The sequence below is a fragment of the Xiphophorus hellerii genome, chromosome 13 (genome assembly GCF_003331165.1).
Source record: "Xiphophorus hellerii strain 12219 chromosome 13, Xiphophorus_hellerii-4.1, whole genome shotgun sequence".
NCBI classification, from domain to species: Eukaryota; Metazoa; Chordata; class Actinopteri; order Cyprinodontiformes; family Poeciliidae; genus Xiphophorus; species Xiphophorus hellerii.
The window spans coordinates 15,611,737-15,634,034 of NC_045684.1; the positions used below are offsets into that span (position 1 = coordinate 15,611,737).

Below are 22,298 nucleotides of genomic sequence, written 5' to 3' on the forward strand. Positions count from 1 at the left end.
TCATGTGAGCCATAAGCTTAATAGCACCACAATAGGGTAAAGCGTGAAAGTGCCAAAGGCAGCAGTTGGGTTCTGGTGTCAGCTGGAGTCAACATTAGCGATAAGAGTTGAAACTGGATTTGTTTGAACACAAGCAGAACTCTGACTCAATATGAGAGGCAGCGATGCCACCCATCTGTTCCAAGACGATGCATAGTATAAGATATAATAATTTTTTGAGCTGTAAGTGTGATGGCTAGATTATCAATGATGCTCTATCCAGATGCTGCCAGGATACAAATGGAAAAAAGGCGTCTCCTCTGGACATAGCACCTGTTGTTGCTAGTTGACATTCAGTTGTCTTAAAGAATAATGAAATTTTTTTACTGGTAATTGACTATTTTGAAAACTCAACAGATGAAAAAAAAGTATTATTTGTAAGCAGTATTTGTAAGGTTTCCCCCAGAAAACTTGCTAGACGCTCAGCAGTCATTCATCCAGAGGCCCATCGTGTTTTTGAGTGTTTAAAGTTGACAGGAAATTTGAAAATATCACTTGATAATTATGTGTTATTGAAAGATCGGAAGATTAATACCTGAAAAACAACTATAAAGTCTTAAAAAACATGCAAACATTTTAAAAAGACTTGAATAAATAAACAATGCTTATAATGCACTGGAGTAAACCCTGCACTGAGAGAATACATCAACCAGCTAAGTGCTGCAAAAAGACTTGAAAGTTAGCATCAGTTTTTGAGTTTCCTCTTAGCTCTAAACTGAAGTGCTGGCTGAAAGAGTCTTTAGTGATTGACCAATAACACCAAGTCTTAAGAGACTCCAGCCCATTTAAATGGTTTGCATGGCGTTGCTTACGTGGCCTTTTGGTAAGATTGTCCATCTTTGTTCCACACTGAACAGTGGTTCTTAAAAACATTTTAAGTTTAACCTTTATTCTGTTGATTGAAATACAAAATGAACCTTTTTAGTCTATTTTTTGACATTAGGATCATCTTAGGCCTATGAACTACAAAATGTGGACTCGTCAATCAAACTTTGAACCAAATATTCTATGGATTATAGATTTTTTTTTTATTTATTTGTAAAGCATAATTGAAACTTTCATTAAACTCATGTGACAGATAACTGTAAATGATACAGCCTTTGTATGAGGGCTCTAACATCCTCAACCTAAATACTCCTAGCTGCGGCAAAATGCATCTGCATCATTTTACCCATAGATCTGCAGGATTTTAGACACAGGATGTTTACTACAAAATGAAAAGGTTGAAGGTTGACATTTTTCCCAGCAGGCAGCAACATTCCTGCAGCATCTGAAGGGGCTGTTTGGATCACAGCGTGTGGTTAGAAGGAGGAAACTTAGAGGACAATCCCAACAAACTACGTTGCTCCGTGGGGCAACTTTTTCCAGATGTGGGTCTCGTCTCACGACCTCGAAAGAATCAGCTTGAAACTATGCATGCGGGTGGCCTGTTTACATTCCACTGATTCCAGTGGGAAACTTGCTCTCTGTTGTCTCATTCCTTTAGCTTCTGTGGCCAAAAAGGTTCATACTCTGTTTTATGCATTTATGTTTGATATTTTAAGTCTTCCCTTAGACCGTTTACATAAACATAAACATCCTAAATTATGTTTTAAAAGTAAAATAACTCCACTTTAATGTCAAAGTATGCTGTTTGTGCAATATTTAGGCTTAAATGAGTCTAATGGATTTGGTTTTCTGATCTCTCCTTATATCACATCCCGTTGACATCTAGGAGGTCTTATACAATAAGATTGTTGTTAGAAGTGAGGGGATTTCATGTTTTATTTTTGTACCGAAGCAGCTTAAGAGAAAACCATCAATCTTCTCTCTGACCCTGTGCATACTGTTAATTCCTCCTCAAGGCTCTCATGAGCCTTGCCTTCTCAGCTGAAAGAAAACTGGTTGCTCTTTCTATCTGCTTTTTTAATCTGCAGCCGTTTGAAGACAAACAGAATTTGTCTTCAAAGTATTACTTTAGAGGGCATCTATTGTATTATAGAATGGATAAAAAAAACTGTTACTGTGCATCTCTAAAGACAAAAAAATCTGGTTTTCTTTGTCGGACAAATTCTTCTGAGAGATGCCAACAATCTGCACCAGGGGTCATTGCCTTGAAAACACACAACAGTACTCAATCAGAGATCCTGAGGAAGCTCTCTGGTGGTTGAACATGATTCGTAGTGATTATGGTTTGTTGCTGAGGAAAACCTCAGCAACCATAAGCAGTGCTAACTGCTTCAATCCTCTGTGAAGTTGGTCTCTGGTGCAATTTTGCAATTTGTGTTACATGGATTGGGTTCTCATAATGGTCCAATATCCTTTGGTTGTCAAGGCCATTAGATGATTCACACATGCTTTGATATAATGATGTTAGACTTTATACCCACTTTGGGAAGTTTCTTACTGCTCCAATCTGACCATTTTATAGCAATCAAACATTGTATGACCTGTCTAGCAACACAGCTCTTTCACTAGGAAATGTTTCTCCTAAAATATATTGCTTTGAAGTATTTCTTCTGTTTTTGCTTTTGTCGCAGCTGAATGTAGATCACCAAAGACATTTTTTGTAAAATGAAATAAAGATGCTCTTAACTGGCGTAATTACAATAAACAATTTTAAAATCAATCTAGTAAGAGAGATACAACTCTCCAAATGAGCTCACCCTTTTAATGTAAATCTATTTTTATAAGCACCTACGTCATTTAACTGTTCTGTTAACAATAAGCTCATCTAATAAATATAAACTCAAACTCTTTTGTTGTTAACCGAGAATAGTCAAAACCAAAGTCTTTATTGACACCAAATCCATCAAAATGGGAATAACTTCAAAAGCAGTTTTTTGCTCCCATTATTAAAAATTAACTTAGCAGTTCCTGAGCTCAGGCTTTGTTGAGTCTTTCGTTAACCTTGGTGGAAGCAGGTTGTAACTCTGCATTCCAATGTTTCCTGAGTTGACACAACACTGTTATCATCTCTCCACCTTCAGTGGTAGCAGTTTGATTGTGCATTTACACATTTGTGCTTTGCTGCAGGTCTTTGTTGCAGGTGAGACTCCTGTTGTATTCTGAAGTAGTGTCTGCTATAGAACTACACTTTATGGAGGACTGTGAATATAAATGTCATTGGCTCCACCTGCATATTTGTGATGCCTATCTCCAGCAGTCATAGAGTGAGAGGTGAGGTAAACCTCGGACTGCTCTCCGATTCATCGCAGAAGCAAAAAAGGTTATACTCATTATTTTGTACATGCCCAATCAAGTTATTGCTGAAGTTGATTTGTGCTTTACTTATTTGGCTTCAATATTCTTGTGCAAGCGTGCCATTCCATTTTCTCTACACTCTGTCCCAAATTACCCTCCCACTGTAACTGAATGGATTTGCCGCTGGCCTCCTCGGCTTCCTTGAAAGCGTCAGAGTGTGAAGGTGCCTCTGATGAATTGCTGCACACTGAGTGATTTAATGTATTCTCATCTCTCTCCCCATCTTTCTCCCTCCTCCTTCCTGTCTGTCACTTGCTAATTGGTCCATCTCTATTCCGGTGACTCTGTGTACGTGAGTCCATTTTCCAGTGCAGTTTTGAGTGAAACTCTCAAGTGTGTATGCAAGCCTAAATAATTGTGTGTGAATATGTGTGTGACTGACAGCAGATTGTCTGCCACCAGCAGGCATTCTGTTTACTGCTCTGGTGCACATTCAGCTGCTTCATTTGGTGTCGGTTCTCCCTGGGGACACGCTGAGCCAACCCCCATTAACTGATTTGAAAAGGACTGTTGCAGCCTCTGCCTTTCTATAACTAGAAATTCTGAAATGTTGTAAATTTATTATACATGGTTTGGCTCTCTTGCTCATGTTGCAGAGCGGTGCTGGCAAAGAGAAGGCCAACAGTTTGGTGCAGAAGATTGCAGAAATAACTATGTCTGCCCCTCAACCTGACAACAGCCCCACAATAGAAGTAGATGAGTAAGTGGTAGTACAAGTATCTTAAAGGAATCAGGAATCTATTTAGGGTTTAATACCACTCCCAACTTTAAAGGCTGCATTTGATCTATTGCAGACAACCACTTCCTGCTGTACCTTTAACAATGGTGCCTAACATGTCTGATTTTTGTTGCCTTACTCAAAAGCTAAAAAGTGCAGGTTGTTCAGGAATACAGTTGTTTTTTGTGATTTTCAGACTAGCATGTGGAAGAGGAACCTCATTACAATGATCCAGCTGAAGGTTCTTCTTTATGTAAAACTCCAACAATAACAGAACTGGAAAAGTAACATGCATACGGTTGATGAAACCTAAACAATACAGCAGTAGAAGGTAAAGGGAACAAGTTTTACACTGAGCATTATGCTGCAGTCACAGCCTGAGAAGACTTTAATAAATCTTCCACCATGTTGTTCTAGTCTCTTGGTTCATAGTTATGTTGTAACTTAGTGGGAAAAACCTTAACAGGATGGTAACGTAAATTAGATCTAATGTCATTTATCAGACTGTCACTGTAAAAACAGCATTGAACAGCACTGAAAGCGCACAGGTTCTGGTCATTCTGCGGCGTTTGCATGTTTGGGTTTTTCAGTCCACATTGTTTTGGGGGATATAATTGAGCCAATCCTCCTGACAATGTTTCAAGTGAATATCTGTTAATTTGTCTTGTTTTAAAGTTTCTATACATCATGGGTGAATACTGATGTTACAGAGCTACATCTAGTGTCAATAAAGTTTCCTCCTTTTACACCTGGTATGTTAATATATACAGTATGTTTAATGTAACATCAGTTGATTCACAGGACACATGCCAAAACAACAGACTCATAAAACCTGACCAAATAAAACCACCAGTGTTCCTTTTTTACTCCATTTTGATATTTGCAAAGTATACAATAAGAAACGTCTACTTCTGGGATCAAAGTAATTACAAATTAATTATACAATATGGTAATTGTTGTATGTGGGAGGTTGTATCAGCTTTCAGTCTAAATGCTGGGCTGAACAAAGTGCTTCTGGCTTCTGCTCTCTTTTATTGAACAATCAGTCAAGCAATTCAATTTCTTGTTTTTTTTTTCTTGTGTACTAAATAGCATACAACAAAACAAGACAGTGTTCATAACATAATCTTGATCCAGAAAGCTGTGTAGTAGTCTGGTGGTTCTGATTGTGATTTAGCGTTTCTGTTTTCTGTCTTGTGTACAGAGTTAGGAGTCTCTGATGCTGTTCCTCCAGCAACTCTGACCCTGATCCCAGATAGAGGGCATAAACACCGGAACGAGCCTCTCAGCTCCACTCTCTGCAGGGCCCTCTCATTTTTTTCCACAAATGGCTACATGTGAGCTTGTCTCCAAACCTTAAAAACTGATTTTAAAAAAAAAGCTAAAAAAAAGAGGAAACAAACCAATTATTTACTCGATATGTCAGCAAGGCATAGAGAATTTGTCCCCTTTTTGAATTTTTTGTGAAAATAAAATTGTGACCCATATAGCCTTCTAAATAAGAAACCACTCTGTTATTCCAAATCTATTTACTTTATTTAAGCTACTTTTTTATTTGAATAATCATTTTTCCTCTTTTTTTTTCAAATTGGTTTTAATTCCTTTTTTTCAGACCTGAGTTTCCCCTTTGCTCTGAATAACTTTCTCTCCTCGCTGCCATAAATTTTGGAACAAACTTTGGTTCGTAACATAAGAAATCAAATAGAATTGTGAAAAAGGTGAAGACAGATCTTCATCTTAGTCTTTAAGAACTGCGTCTGTATTTTCATGTGAATGTGGGAGGCAGATTTGGAATCTCCAAGTTGCATCTGAATGTCTTGCAGCAGCAGCCCACACCCCTCTTTGCCATTATGAGATTGCAGTCCTTGCTCAGCTTCAAAATTCCTCCCAGCCACCCTCCAACTGTCCAACTGACCCCCGACTGCTGCAGCTGCTGATTGTAGCCGTGCCCTATGAGGCCCTGTGGGCTTCCATATTTTACCATATCTTTACCGGATGATGCAGTGTTTTCTGTCTAGAAAGCTATAAAGATGGAGTGCGGAAAGGTGAGGAGGACAGGGGAAGGAACATGATAGAAATTCAGTGTACATGTTTAATACAATTTACCTTAAATAAATCCATTTTGCACTTTGTTTGAAAGGGACAGAGCCTCTATCACTCAGCCCACCTGGGTCATCTATTAAGACACCCTTGCTGTGATTAGAGCCTTGTAAAGATGGACCCTATTTCCATTTCAGCCACTCCTATTCTCACACACCTCTATTAATCCCCTTGCTGCCTTGTGCCCTTTGTCCAAAAGGTTGGTGTCATGGGAGGGAGATAAATGAACCACCGCTTGGCCATTTCCGCAGCAGCAGCTCTGGGTGTGGCAGAGACGCTTTAAAGACTTATTTTTGCTTGTACATTTTTGACAACCTCAGTGTGTTTATTGTGCACATGGCAGCTCAGTGAAGCATGTGTGTTAGCTGGAGCGAGAATGAGCCCATTCGTCTGTATGCATCTGTTGCATCTCATTAGCAGCTTTTACAATGAATTACCTCCATGGATTTCTCAGTCGCAGACACACACACACACACACCAACACACCCGCACACGCACCCACACGCACCCACACACACACACACACACACACACAAAACATCCTTCATCCCATTCCATTCACCCTGATAATCCCCTTATCTTTGCAGCTATTCACCTCATAAAGGCCTTCGCCAGTGAATAATGAGGTGGTCATATCTGCTACTTATTCACTCTAATGCTAATCTGCATCTCAAGGTGACAATGATGGAGAAATGCTATGCATGCAGTTGTTTCAGTGCTAAATAAATCGGCTATATCCTTGTCAGGGTTGCGCGCATGGATGTGCATCTGCTTACGCACGAGCAGTTCATATTTTCCTTTGCTTTCAGCAGAGGCAGGTCAACATTGTATGTTCAGGATCACTTGAAAAGCAGACTGCTCTCATGTTAACTGTTAGATAATTTAGAGGTGGCCTGAAATCCTCAAAGTTCAGTTCTCTCTCTATCTTGCTATTAGAGGTCATACTTACAGTATGAATGACAGTTAATCAAATCCTAATAATAGCTGAATTGTTTTTTATTTTCACGCTCCATGCCTCTATTTACATATTTGGATGTTATGCCTGGTTGCTCAGTTTAATTGCTGGATATTATTGCAATGCACAAATTGCTTTTGTTTTAGCATTTTATTAATAGCTGAATGGCTCTGCAATCATACAGCTAATCAATTTGTGACAGTGAAACAATGCGTTGTTGTGTCGGAGACACACAAAATCTGGCTCCTCTCATTAAGTTTCAGTTTTGTTAATGTTTGCTGTCTCTCACCAGAACATGGCGGTTACTAATTCACAGCCCTTAAGCTTTTCCTTGTGTTGTCACATTATAACCACAAGCTTCAATGTTTTTTTTATTGTAATTTTATGTGAAACACAAAGTAGTGCATTGTTGTGAAATCAAAGTACAATGTTTATAAAAGTAAAACAAATCCTGAATAATAGTGTGGCCGCAGAGTCAATACTTTGTAAAACCACCTTTTGCTGCAATTCCAACTGTAGGTCTTTGAGGGTATGTTTATATCCAGAGACTCATTTTTAAAATTATTATTATTAATAATGAAATGGCTCAAGCTCAGTCCAATTAAATAGAGTGCATTCATATGTCACAAATTCTCAGTTGAATTTAGGTTTTGGACTTGAACTATTTCACTTAAGCACATATATATACTTTGGTCTAAATCAAAGTATCTCTGGCGGTAAGTCTAGGGTCATTGTATGGTTGGAAGGTGAACCTTCACCCAAATCTCAAATCATTTGCAAAGTCTAACAAGTTTTATTTCAGGAGAGTCCAGTACATAGCGCCATACATGATCTCATCAGTTTTAATGAGATGTTTATGCTGCCACTAAGAAGACTCATTGTGAGTGTTGTGCAGTTTTAGTTATAGATCAAACATATTTTCTTTTGCTTTCAGCCTAAAAAGTATCATTTTGATCTCTTTGGACCAGCGCTCATTCTTAAATTCATTTGCTATTTCCTAAATTGCTTCAAGCAAAGTGCAAATGGAACTTGTCTGGCTTTCTCCCTGCAACCTGCGTTAGTTATTTTGTTAACAAATTCTCAATTCTGAACTGTATTATACTGCAGCTCTTCCAAAGTCACTATGGTGCTTTTAGTTGTCTCTAATGGATTAGATAGGGTTCTGTGAGATGTCCAAAACTTGGGGAAGGCTATAATTTCTGCCTTTAACCTCTCCACAACTTTCTCTTTGACCTTTCTACTGTGTTCTTTGGTCTTCATAAAGCCGTTTGTTAATGTTTACTACGAACAGCTGAATTTATACTGACTAACTGACACACAGGTGATCTCTGAAGACATTAGACATTAACTTGGGCATCAGAGTAAAGAGGTCTGAATGCAAATATAAGAAAAAATCTTAAATCCTTGTAACTTTTTTGCCAGTTCATTTAGAAAGTACTTTGCGCTGGTCCATCGCAAATAGAATACATAAAATTTTGTGGCTGGACCGTTACAAAAAGTGAAGAAGTTCAAGTGGTATAAATATTTTTGCAGGCGATTGCCTCAGTTGAATTTCCCCCTTTCTGTTTGTTATGTTCGGAGGGCGTTTACAGTGGCTGTTGTTACTATGGAGGTTTGCTGAAAGTAACAAATGGGTGAAGTTCTTTACACTGACGAGGTTCTTCCTCTTTCCAAGCCGAGAGAGCGTGCGAAAAAAAAGGGTGAAGTTAAAAGATATGTCAGAGTAACTGCAATATATGTATTTATTACAGTGGTTAAAGATCGGAAGATAAAAGCGGAACTGAACTTTAGATTGAAAGAGTGATTATTCTTCTCACAATCTTAGTGCCGTAGACATACTTAACTTCTCAGAGCTAAAGGATAATGGTTTAAAGGTTTTGATCAGGTATTGGCAAAAATAATTGTAGAAAGTACAAGTGAGAGAAGTTCTTCTAGTGGAGAAAAAAAGAGAATTATATTTAAGTAGGATTTAATTTATGTAGCTAATAAAAGCTTTTGGTTAAAGAAGAGTTACAACTTTCCAGTTAAAGCAAATTGTGAGCAATCCATGAGGTGATTCAGCAGCGCATCAATTACATTACGGTTTTATTCACTATAAATATAGCAGCTTGTGTTTAGTTATGTTTTGGAACACAAACTGGTGCTGGACTTCAGGGTCAGTCATGTCATTTTAAAAAATGAACAGAGGAAGGCAGGAAATGAGGCTTTCCCATGGAGTTGTTGGACTTTAAATGGAGGCAGATTGAACAGATGCTCACAAGTGTTTACACAATCACTGCACATATGCACAGAGCCTCTGTGGACTGTAGCAACCCTGCGAGGTCAGGACGGGTCAGAGCATGATGAGGACGAGAAGAGCTTTGTCATTGGCAATGGAGAAAATGGACATGCGGTTGATCCGTGATCTTGCAGCTGGTTTGGATTTCAAGGGTTAGGGTTAGGGCATTACTCATTAGCAAACCAGCTTAGAGGATGTTCCAAAATTATTTTTGAATTTTTTTGTTATTAAACAGGAACCAGGGGAAGACATAAATTTTAATTTAATACTTGAAGCCAATACAATTTTTGTTATCGGAGTTCAGCACAGATTCTCTAAACCAACTAGTCAGCTGGGCTTTTGCTTGGTTTTTCTTGGTGTGTCCCACCACCTCGGCCAAATAGTTTTTTAAAATCATAACAGCCTCCCTATATTTGAACTCCATACTTTTTGCCTTTTATTTTTCAGTGGTTTACATTTTACAGTGGAAGAGGTGACTGCATTCTTAATGTGCGAGCTTCCAGCTAAATCTGTGCACACACTGTTAACTTTACAGGGTTGTTTTAAAAGTAGATATGGAAAATATCATTTATTTTGGGGTACCCTTGCAGACTGTATTCTAATCCTACTGGCAAACACCAATCAATATAAATGTTGCTGCTAGACACTGCTTCTGCATCTTGTACAAGCAAAGGGCTTTATTACTTTGTATCAATACAACATATTTACTTGTAATATGAGAGCTGCAAATATGAGGGGAGCCTTTATAAATTATGCAGTTTCAATATTCCCATTTAGAGAGGATGGATCAATTTCTCATACTAAACCAATAACCCTTAGGCTGGCCAGCGTTACCACAGCAACACTGATATGTCCCTTGATGAGAAGCACCTGTTATTACGCTTCTTCTGCCTAACACACACCTAAGACACATGATTAGCAAATTAGAGAGAATTGAATTACGTGCATGATGGTGCTTCTGGCTGAACGCCAGTCTGTTTGGTGCTCGAGATTTTTTCTTTAATTATAATGAATCTGTAGAACTGATTCGACAGACTTTGCTGGTTCTGAATGCCTTTTTGTGCCTGTGTGTTTATTCAGATGATTACAGTGTCTCGGTCAGGGCAGGGTCGCTTTTGCACTGCAGAATGTAGGGGGCAGTAAATCATCAAACCTCCCGAGGGATGGGTGTATGTGTCACTATGGCTACTGTATATCAGCCTGAGTGCTTGTTCTGCTGTCCAGGATGGCTTTAATTTTTCATTTCTGCTTTGTTTTTGTTTGCATTTTCTTCACCTGTACATTTGTGTTGATCCTGGTGTTTTTGTGCTGCTTGTTCATTCCCCTCTTTATTTTCGTCATCGTCATCATCGTCATTCCTCCCCCTTTCTTGGCTGCACACCCCAATTCACCTTCACCCCTCCCCCATCATTCTCACCTTCCATCCAAGTCGCCCTCTGGTCCTGGTTAGTGCTGTTGTGCAGCCAGGATGTTTGTTTTTTTGCTGTTCATACAAACCCAAGCAAAAATGACATAAAAAAACTTAGATTTGATAATTTATTGATTCATCACAGCCACTGTTCCACTGATAAATGTACAGATATTCTGTCATGTGCAACTGTTTAAACCATAACCATATCAACTTTGTTTATATTTGCATCTAAATCTTTGTTTGAACTTATTTTCCACTGAAACAAAACATCAGTAAATGGAATGAAAATTACATTAAATGATTAAATTAAGCAACCTGCTGAGCACAAATAAAGTTGTAAGATTTACCAGCACTCTCAAACCCATCCCACCATGCTTGACCACCACAAACACATTGTGTGCAACAGTAAATTGTATGTCAGACCTATGCCTGTATGCATGATTTTTGTTTATCATTGTAAACAAAATCTATTAAAAAAATCTTTCTTTTTTGTAGATTATGGATACTGTTATCTAAATAGTACTCTAATAAAATCACATTTCCTTTCATTACTTGTTAAAATGATACAATTCAACATTTATGCAGTTACATCACTTTCATGATGTGAAATCTTGTAATTTCTATGTTACAAGATTTTCACTTTGAAAGGCACTTTTACGCATGAAAACTACTGTGAATGTTGATTAGGATTGGCTTAAAATGAGTCATTTCTCAGTGTCAGAAGATGTTTTCTGTTTTTATGTCACAATTTCAATCTGCAATAAAGACTTAATTATACCCTCAGCTTGAGACACTCAGAATTTCTCAGGCATACTAAAAACTACAGATTGTAGCTGTTTTTTGCTTCTTAAAGTGTTTAATGTGGTCACTTTTTTTAATATTATATGTCTTAGAGAACCTGAATCCCTTCCAGTCCATTTGTCCTCTGCTCTGCTGGTGGGGAGTTCAGAGGTTCTTTATCAAACAAATAAAACCCACCACCTGCAGCCTAATAATCCACAAGTTGCTTTTACAACATCTCTCTTGATTTTCTTTTTTTCTTCTTCCCTGTGTGCCACCATAAATAGTGGTGATGGGTAGAAGGCAATGTTGCCATGGTGACACTGCACCGTGGCAGCCGGTAATTATTCTGGTTTGAGCGCCAGCCGAGACACAAGCGGACCGGCACACAGTTGCCAGATAGTGACACCTGGACAGGAGCCGGCTAGACGATGTCAAGGGAGGAATTTTTTTATTATTATTATTATTATTCCCAGACACAAGTAATAGAGGGTCTGACAGCATGCTGGGGAGCTTTTTTTTTAAAGCAGGAATGAAAGATGAAGGTCAGAAAAATCACTGTGTCCTGCTGGTTTTATTGTCTTAACTACTGAACTCTTAGGGATTTAATGTGAGAATCTTCATATTAGTTATAATGTGTTACATGATACTGTTGAGCCATGATGTCACTTAGTCATTATCTTCTCAGTTACATGACTGATCAGTATAGTTGTTCCCCATGTGTTCTACACATTGGAGCATATTGTACTCCTTTTATGTGGCACAATAAGACTGCATTTCAGTAGATGTTGTTCAAACTAATTTCAGTAATTCACTGTACAAATTGAAACTGGCTTGTGGGTTACACATACACTGATATAATCCCAAAAGTTTACTTATGTTACTTTGGATGGTTCAATTATGCTAAAAATTTTAATAACTGATAGGAGCAAAAATAAAATACATTTTTGTATTTGTAAAAGTTTCCACCTGCTTCCTAAAGTATGTATAAAGAGTTTAGGGCAAGTGTGAGTAGTCGTGTTGCAAATGAAAAGTTATGGATTAAATCTATGAATCTTTGAGTTCGTGAAATGTAGTTGGGTGAATGTCTCTGTGGTGTGAACTGCTTTGAGTGGTTGTTATGATAAGAAAACTACCATATAAATTCAGGCCATTTTCTAGTATTGTATGGGATGGTTGGGGCTTATTTTGCATGAATTGTTGCATCAGTGCAAAGGATGTTGCATCTTGAGTTTGCTTAAAGTCTGAATGAGGTCGGCTATGCACACCTTACACACATTGCTCAGGTAAATACTGTGAATTGTAAGCCACGCCCCTTTGGCTCTGTGATTCTTGCTGAATGATTAGAAAGCACACACAACCTCTGATCTCAGAGGATCTACATAAATGGAGGAAATAAAAGAAGGGTTTGTGGTTGTGATTTTAGTGCAGAATAGAAATGTGCGCCACCTGCTTTGTGCACTTTTTATGACGTAATTTTTTTTTTCCATTTAACTTTCCATTAATATGATCAGCCACCTTTAGCTATGACTTTACTGTTCTTGCAGAGGTTGTTGAGTCAGCATTCTCCCACAAGATTTTCTAGGTCATAACATGGTCATAACGTTTCTGTATTAAGACCCTTTTTTTGTGTGTCTTATGCAAAGAAAAGTTGGTTTTGAATTCCTGTTAGCTGTAAGCTATGATTATCAAAATTCACAGCGGGAAAGAATTGTCTGTGTGTAATAAATATGTATCTAAATTTCCCATTTCATATTGAATTACTGAAAGAAAATCATGTTTCAGAGATGCACCTGTGTGTGCGAACCAGAGCTTTTAGCCAGCCTGTTCTGAATTTGCTCACAAATTCCCTCATTACCCCCCAACTTACACGGCTTTCCTGTCTACAGTCACTGATACTCTCTCCCACAAAAAGCCAATCCCCACTCCCTGAGGTAATAACCTTCCCCTACCTCCTTCTAATTTTTATCTGCTCTCTTCCAGGCGAGGCCATCCCTGACTAATCATCCACAGTGTCGAGGTAAGGCTATTTTCTCCTCCTCAACAGGCACTCACACAGAAATCCCGGTGTGTTTGTATCAAGAGAAACTCAACTCCTGTAACCAAAACAGAAACCTCTCCTCAACGTCCTTTGCGGAAGAAATTTAATTTGACTTCTGCAGCTCAACCCAAGACGCACACAAAACTTTCTCGCCTGGTAGAACTGAGTCCACAGCTCCTACGCTCCCAGGACACATTAGCATAAGACAGCCAGAGACAAAGAAGTTGTTCAGTCCCAGAACAACATGCGTTCATTCTGTACACACTGTCTGGCAGGAGTTTGGCTCATGCAAAATAAAGAGCTGGATTTCTACAGTTTTCCTTGCAACATTTCTGATGTGGCTGTCTTCGGAAGTTATTGAATGAAAATGCCAAAGCAGGCAAATATGCAGAAACTAAACACTCCTGACTGTGCAATCCTTGGTCATCGGCCTCTTTTGTATCTCTGCACCCTTGGGGACCCACAAAGCACACTCTCTCTGGGCTACATACCAGCCCTCTTCACATATATTTGTTTGACATTTCTTGAGGCTCACACATTTTCCACCTCCTCCCCCTGCCGTATCCCCCACCCCCCACCTTCCACATCACCCATGAATCATCTGTGATAACATCGGGGGGTTCCATCAGTTCAGTGAAGCCTAACTTTAGCTGTTAGACAGAGACGTGAGGAGCTTTCTGATGCTGTGCGCAGAGCCCGCATGCTGGCTGTGGAGGCTCTGTATAGAGGGGGGTCACTGCAGCAGACTGCACTGCAGCCACTCTCTGCTCTGGCCTGCCACCTGCTGGTCATATCCAGATATAACATGCAGTTGAAGTGATGAACTGAGGGGTTCAGCCTCAAAAATGGTCACTTTCAAAGAAAGACATGAAAATGTCTTTATTTTGATCCAATTTATGTCTGTGCAGCCAGACCACAACACCATAGTGTGTTGTGGTCTAAATAATCATTGTAAATATTTTCGTTAACTGAGCCATATAGCCACACTCAAATCTTAGTAAAATTATGTGTATTGTAGCAAATTTCCCGTACGGTTCTGGTGTTATAAATATCTGCATTTGTATAGTCTGTTACTAAAAATGCTCCTGAACCTTAACAACTTGATTTAAAATAAGAAAATCTGAAATCCGGAGTTTTTTTTTTTTTTATATTAACGATCTGAATTTATGGCTACCGGTCTCCAAAACAGAGAAAAACAAACAGCTGTAAGGTTGGTTTAGTTTATTTGAGTCAATGTTTCAGGCAGGGTTTTAAATTAATGATACTCTTAAAGGTTTGATAGTTTGGTCAAACTTTAACAGCTCTGTGTTTGATTGAGCTTTTACAAGGAGCTTGACACCTTGATCCAAGGTGCACCTTCTCACTTTCTGGCACTTCTGGTAACAATCTGTAAGAATTCTTCTCTTCTTTTTCTCTCTCTTTTTTTTTTTTTACAATAGCATAATTTAGCACCGAGTATTTTAGAAATCGACAACAATTAAATTCAAGATATTTATTTGGTGGTGAGAGGAAAAAAATACCAGTAGCATTTAGAAAAGTCTCTGAACTTTGTTTGGTCAACATTAAGATAGCGTCTGGTGGTTGCTATGGAAACAGTTGGTATTTTCTAGAATCGACTTTCCTTTTGCATTCTTTTATCTTTGGGTGATGCTCGTCTCATTTCCGATAAGAAAACTTAGGTCTTGTTTGAATAAAAATAATGTTTTTTTCTCTCTTTTCACTCTCACCTTTTCTGGGGTCAAAGCAACAAGTCATCACAGTTTGAACAATTTGGGGGGGATTTTTGAACCTGGCTCCAGCTGAACTTGTACTCAACAGTGTCTGTATTTTGCTTGTGTTTTCCCAGCTGGTACCTGTCCGATGTCCTCTGCCCACACAGTGTGATGTATCATGGCTCCGGTGTTGAGTGGAGTGCGGTGGCTTTCGGAGGCGGGAGTTGTTGGGTCAGGGACGGCAGCTGCCACTGGCGCCACGTACTGGCCGCAGAGTGAGCAGCTGGTGTTGGTCGTCACACTCAGCATCGTCACCGGCTTGTTTCTGCTCTCTGTGCTGCTTGGTCTGTGCGCCAGCTGTCGGGGGTGAGCCGCATCGCACAACAACACGAATCCTCTGTTGTACTTTTCCTGTTGTTCAGGAATGTGACTCTATGGCCAGGAATGGTGCTTGATAACCTCAAATAAAAACAAGATAAAATAAAATTATAAAAATGTTTAAGTTTGCAAGAGGAATCAGATTAGATAGAAGTTTGTGCTGTAAGTTGCATCTTTTAACCAAGGCCTGATGTTTAAAAATTTGCCACAGGTTCACGGGAAACATACACTCGCATATTAAAAGTTTATCACATTTATTTTTAACCATTAATACTGCAAACTCTTTTAGTATTGTTGCAAATAATATGTACCTTTTTTTTTTTTTTTAGCAGTTTAATGTGTGACCTTTCAACTGCTTAAATGTCTTAATACTTTGGAAGCAAATTGCTGTTAATCATGGCATAGGGCTGTTGTAAACCAATATTTTAGTAATCGAGTAATATGTCGATTATTCTTACGATTAATCGAGTAATCTGATAAAAAAAATAATAAAATAAAACATTGGTAAATCTAACATAACAGCAGTATTACTATCACATATCAACATCAGTCCAATTTTTCATATTTTAGCTTCCCTAACAATAACTTTTCTGTAGTTTAGAAAATTAACCTGTAACAATAATAGCTCACTTTCTATGTTAACCTGAAGAAAAGTTATACCAAAATTTGAAATTATACTCAATTTAATAATAAAGAGGCAGGCCTCACAAATACAAAAAAATGTCTGTACTCCAGCTTTTAGTTTATGCATTCATCTTCAGTCAATTTAATAGATTAACTCTTACCTTGGTGTTCCATTTATAGCTTTTGTGTTGACACCTTCGTTCGTCACACACAGAAACATTTACCAGCTATGTGCCGCCACCCATTTGTTGAGACAGGGATGATATGAAATAAATTTTCCGGTTCGTCCATAAAGCTACACTGAGGTTAATCATCTAATGCGCAGCCGCCCGCCGTGTTCAGTCTATCTAACACTTAGCTTTTGTCAACAACTTAGGCGGAAGTGAGAGCGCAAGTAATAACCCGGCCGGAAAGAGGGTGCGCTAAATAATAAAATATAATTTAACGAAGTTTCGATTCAGATAAATTTTCCTCGAGGAATTTTAATAATCTAGGTACTTGAATCACTCGAGGAATCGTTTCAGCCCTATCATAGCAGCACATCACTAATGGACTCCTTCACAGGTGCATCTGAATAAATCAGAAAATTATTGTGAATAATTAATTTCTTTAATGCAGTTAAAAATTGAAGATGAAATATTATGCAGATTCATGGCATGCACAGTGTGGTGAATACTCCACATTTAGTGAATAATACATCAAAGAAATAAAGGAGGCTTTTAATACTGATACAATGTTTGGTACAATGTTTTGTTTTTACAAAAAACGCTCAGTAGTAACACAAATAAATTACTGAAATCAACTTTTTGACAAAATTCTGATGAATTGAGATACACACGTACATTCTTTAGGCTATGTACGTTACATTTTTGTACTTCTCTCAATCATGTCTATTATATTTTCCTTTTCTATGTGTGTCCAGTCCATTGTCATGTAGGTTTTGTGGTTTTCTATATTCCTGTTATGGTACATTCATTGTTGTGTCTGATCTCAGAGCCCCTCCATGTCAGACAGAAGCCCACAGGCTTTGTTTAAAGAATCCTGGCAGGTCCGTTACACTGGATTGCATCAGATTGCACCAGCGGACCTTACAAAGTGAACAAAGAGGGTGTATTTTTTTTTTAACCTGAAGGACAAAGTCCTTGCATTCCTGGTTAGCAGTGTACACATTAGAGGCTGAAGCTTTTTGAACCAAATCTGTTATTTGATCATGTGTGATAGTCAAAACAATAAAACTCACACTTCTTCGGTGCACTTATCCCTCTATTGTTTTTTTTCATACTTCTCTCTTTCAGGCAGAAGAAAGTAATAAATGGAACTACTACAGGAGATCAAGAAAATCTTGTAAATGGAGTAAGTAGGATCACAGGGTTTTTACTGCATTTTAGTACAAATACTAAGTATGATCCATGTTCTTGCAACAGTGTTTCTCTTTTCCCTGCTCATTCTCAACATATTAGAATAAACTAAGGTATGTTGTGCTCTGTGATAATTAGCCCAGTTCTATTCAAACTTCATTAAAACAAAGTCAAATTCAGTTGAATATAAAAAACTAACTGGTAAAAAAAACCCCAAAATTATTAAAGAATATTTGTCTGAGAAAGTCCAGCTGATTGTTGTCTTTGCAGTGAGTCTGTCTCAAGGCACCAGAAAACATCCAGCAGAAGCAGACCCTATGAAGAACCAGGTGTTTTTTCTATGGAAAGAGAAATAGTTAACAATATTGATTGCTTTGCCTGGGCTTCATTCAGTGAGGAAAACACAGCTAAATGCAAGGCAAAGAATACTTTCTGTGGGAAAAATCAAGAGAGGAAGCATGATTAAAAGTAGTTCTAGCATAACCAATGACTTCTTCCTTGAAAAAGACATAGCTACATACTGAAAACTCAACTAACGTACTTTCAATATGAACAACAATAGAGAAGACGTGGTTAATTGTTACGATAGTTTTATCATCACAAAAAGAAGCACAGCTAAATTTGTAAACAATGGTCAAAGATTACTTTCAATGGGAGGAAAAAGAAATCGGAACATGAAAATAATAGTAGTTCATCTTTTTCCAAGAAAGAGATGCTACTAAAGACAAACACAATAAGATATACTTTCAATAAGAAGAAAAACAAATGAAACCAAAGTTAAAGGCAAAATTATTGTGAAACATTTCTACAATCATGTCTATCTCTACAGTATGAAGAGAGAACATGGCTTTCACTGACATTTCCAGATTGATTACTTTACTGTTGTAAAGTCTCTCAATTCTGTGAGACTGAAAAGAATTATATAGTATTTATTAAGGTGACCTTGGCCAATTGTTTCTCTACTAATAATTAAGTGGTGTTCTCTTTAACACTACATCAGGTATTGCATACTAATGACCAAATTAATGAATAGTCATACCCCAGTAATCAAAACACTATTGGACCTGACAAATCTCCAGGTTTCACAGCCTGAACTACGTCCTCTCGCTCTCTTATTGTCTCTCATTCAGTGGCTTTATCGTCTGCATCAGTCTGTCGCATGCAGTGAGAACACCCAGCAGAGTGCTTTTTGTATTTGAGTGATATCTTTACCCCAGCCTTGTGCACAAACATAATTTACCAGCTTGCCAGATTGTTACAAGAGGTGCCCATTTGTATGACGGACCATGTCAAAGCCTGGCAGGGTAAATGGGGGTCTTTGTCTGTGAGCATGACGTGCTTTTCCTCTGTCACCTGCAATCTCTCTGCATTGAATCCCTCTTATGCCTCTTGCTCTTAATATATTTGTAGGTTCTCTGTTACTGCACTAAGGACAATTTCTCTTTCATTTAGTCTGCAGTAGGTTCTATTTGACACAAGAAATGAAACAGACCATTACGACGAGGTCCAATAAAACCTGACATGATGGCGACATTTTTTACGTAATACTGTAGACGACGTTTATTAGCAATATAACAGAAAACATGATTGTTTAAAAAATGTCATCATGTTTTTTTGTCTTAAGAGGACAAACAATGGCAAGACCACATGACAAATATTGGGGTTATAAAACAGTTAAAACATTACATCATTGAAACCGGCAGCTGTTAGAGTGTATGTCCACTAGATGGGGATGTAGAGCTTCTTTTACACCCTCCTCCTTTCACACACACAGAATGAAAACAAAAAACCTAAACAAAGAACCATCAAGCTTGACGCCCTTTGGTGATGTTTTCACATTTTCTGAACTCTTTAACGGAGGAACTACAGAAACAAGAGAGTTTGAGCAAACTGCATGTTAACAAATCTCATCTCTGTTTTAAAAACTGCATGCCACATCCTGTGATGATTGGTGTACTTATCTGCAACTGTTATTTGGAGTTGGAAATGGTGGAGGCAAACTTTTCATGAGGGTTAAATAGAGATGTTGATTTTTACAGGCTTGTTGCTGGAAGGTGCTCATATTTAGGTGCAAGAACAGGATGTCAGCTGCTGGAGCGTTCTTGTGCAACACTGTCAACTTGCCAGTTTCAGAGATATTGCTCAGTGTCACTGAGGTTTTTGTGGAAGGAAGTTTGGTAAAACAAGGCAACAGATTTTTGTGTGGCTTGCCCTTCGTGGATGAACTTTTATAATCTTCTTGACATAGTGTGGCTGTCTTAACACAGTCGATCTTAGATCAAAGAAAAACATGAAAGAAAATGCGTCCATCTGAGATTTTTTTGTCCTGTATATTTTAAAACATGCCAGATGCCGATGATTTATCATAATGCAAGTCCCATACATGCAATACGCCTGATTAAGTTTGAATTTTCCTTTGTTTTTTATGCAAACAGAAAATGTTAACTATCTATAGAAGTCTTTTCTTGGTAATCAAGGAAAACGGATGCTTAATTAGGCATGAATAATGTTTAGATAATGAACTTAAAGTGGTGTGACCAGAATAGCTCAGAGAAGTGGAGATAAAGAGGCAGGGAAGCATGAAAAAATGAATTAGTGCTGCAAATATGAGAGAAATATCCAGAAAGCTGGAGAATCTTTATAGAAATCTGCTTCTCTTTATTCTGCATTGCGCAGATGTGTGAAAGTCAACCATTTTGTCCGAGTGGGGACGAGCCCAGATTGATTTTTGCTCAGCAGCGAGGTGAGCTCTCTCTGCAGTGACAAACATCTCATCCTTTGTTGTGCAGGTGTCGGAGAAGGAGATGGTCAGCCAATCAGCAGACAGTCCAATGACTGACGCAGCAGTCAGCAGCTCTCACAACGGTCCTCTAACCAGCGGTACAAGTAAGCAGAGACATATAGCCTCAGAGCTGTTAGCCATCGTGCTTCCACTTCAACTTCTGGATGCTGTTGCTTAGTGGTACATCTATGGAACCTTGTAAAAGTCTTAAACCCTTTCCAATTTTCTCACATTAAAGCAACACACAACAAAGTACACTGCTCAAAAAAATAAAGGGAACACTCAAATAACACATCCTAGATCTGAATGAAAGAAATATTCTCATTGAATACTTTGTTCTGTACAAAGTTGAATGTGCTGACAACAAAATCACACAAAAATCATCAATGGAAATCAAATTTATTAACCAATGGAGGCCTGGATTTGGAGCCACACACAAAATTAAAGTGAAATAACACTACACGCTGATCCAACTTTAATGTAATGTCCTTAAAACAAGTCAAAATGAGGCTCAGTATTGTGTGTGGCCTCCACGTGCCTGTATGACCTCCCTACAACGCCTGGGCATGCTCCTGATGAGGTGGCGGATGGTCTCCTGAGGGATCTCCTCCCAGACCTGGACTAAAGCATCCGCCAACTCCTGGACAGTCTGTGGTGCAACGTGACGTTGGTGGATGGAGCGAGACATGATGTCCCAGATGTGCTCAATCGGATTCAGGTCTGGGGAACGGGCTGGCCAGTCCATAGCTTCAATGCCTTCATCTTGCAGGAACTGCTGACACACTCCAGCCACTTGAGGTCTAGCATTGTCCTGCATTAGGAGGAACCCAGGGCCAACCGCACCAGCATATGGTCTCACAAGGGGTCTGAGGATCTCATCTCGGTACCTAATGGCAGTCAGGCTACCTCTGGTGAGCACATGGAGGGCTGTGCGGCCCTCCAAAGAAATGCCACCCCACACCATTACTGACCCACTGCCAAACCGGTCATGCTGAAGAATGTTGCAGGCAGCAGACCGCTCTCCACGGCGTCTCCAGACTCTGTCACGTCTGTCACATGTGCTCAGTGTGAACCTGCTTTCATCTGATTGATTGATTGATTGATTGATTGATTGACTGTGGTAGGTTCGCCAGTGGCGAATTTGCCAATCCTGGTGTTCTCTGGCAAATGCCAAGCGTCCTGCACGGTGTTGGGCTGTGAGCACAACCCCCATCTGTGGACGTCGGGCCCTCATACCATCCTCATGGAGTCGGTTTCTAACCGTTTGTGCAGACACATGCACATTTGTGGCCTGCTGGAGGTCATTTTGCAGGGCTCTGGCAGTGCTCCTCCTGTTCCTTCTTGCACAAAGGCGGAGGTAGCGGTCCTGCTGCTGGGTTGTTGCCCTCCTACGGCCTCCTCCACGTCTCCTGGTGTACTGGCCTGTCTCCTGGTAGCGTCTCCAGCCTCTGGACACTACGCTGACAGACACAGCAAACCTTCTTGCCACAGCTCGCATTGATGTGCCATCCTGGATGAGCTGCACTACCTGAGCCACTTGTGTGGGTTGTGGAGTCCGTCTCATGCTACCACGAGTGTGAAAGCACCACCAACATTCAAAACTGACCAAAACATCAGCCAGACAGCATAGGTACTGAGAAGTGGTCTGTGGTCCCAACTGCAGAACCACTCCTTTATTGAGTGTGTCTTGCTAATTGCCAATAATTTCCACCTGTTGTCTATTCCATTTGCACAACAGCAGGTGAAATTGATTGTCAATCAGTGTTGCTTCCTAAGTGGACAGTTTCACAGAAGTTTGATTTACTTGGAGTTATATTGTGTTGTTTAAGTGTTCCCTTTATTTTTTTGAGCAGTGTATATAATAAATTCAAGAAAGAGT

At 39.1% G+C, this 22,298-nt stretch overlaps 1 protein-coding gene across 3 annotated transcripts in view; it reads left to right on the forward strand.

Moving 5' to 3' along the window:
* pag1 (phosphoprotein membrane anchor with glycosphingolipid microdomains 1) overlaps positions 1–22,298 on the forward strand; it is a 60,494-nt gene that overhangs the window by 24,964 nt on the left and 13,232 nt on the right. For all 3 annotated transcript variants that reach the window (XM_032581057.1, XM_032581056.1, XM_032581058.1), the window contains 4 exons: positions 13,508–13,544; positions 15,412–15,643; positions 17,575–17,632; positions 20,427–20,523. In XM_032581057.1, the coding sequence (XP_032436948.1) occupies positions 15,456–15,643; positions 17,575–17,632; positions 20,427–20,523 (343 nt within the window). In that variant the 5' untranslated portion in view covers positions 13,508–13,544; positions 15,412–15,455. The remainder of the gene's footprint in view (positions 1–13,507; positions 13,545–15,411; positions 15,644–17,574; positions 17,633–20,426; positions 20,524–22,298) is intronic.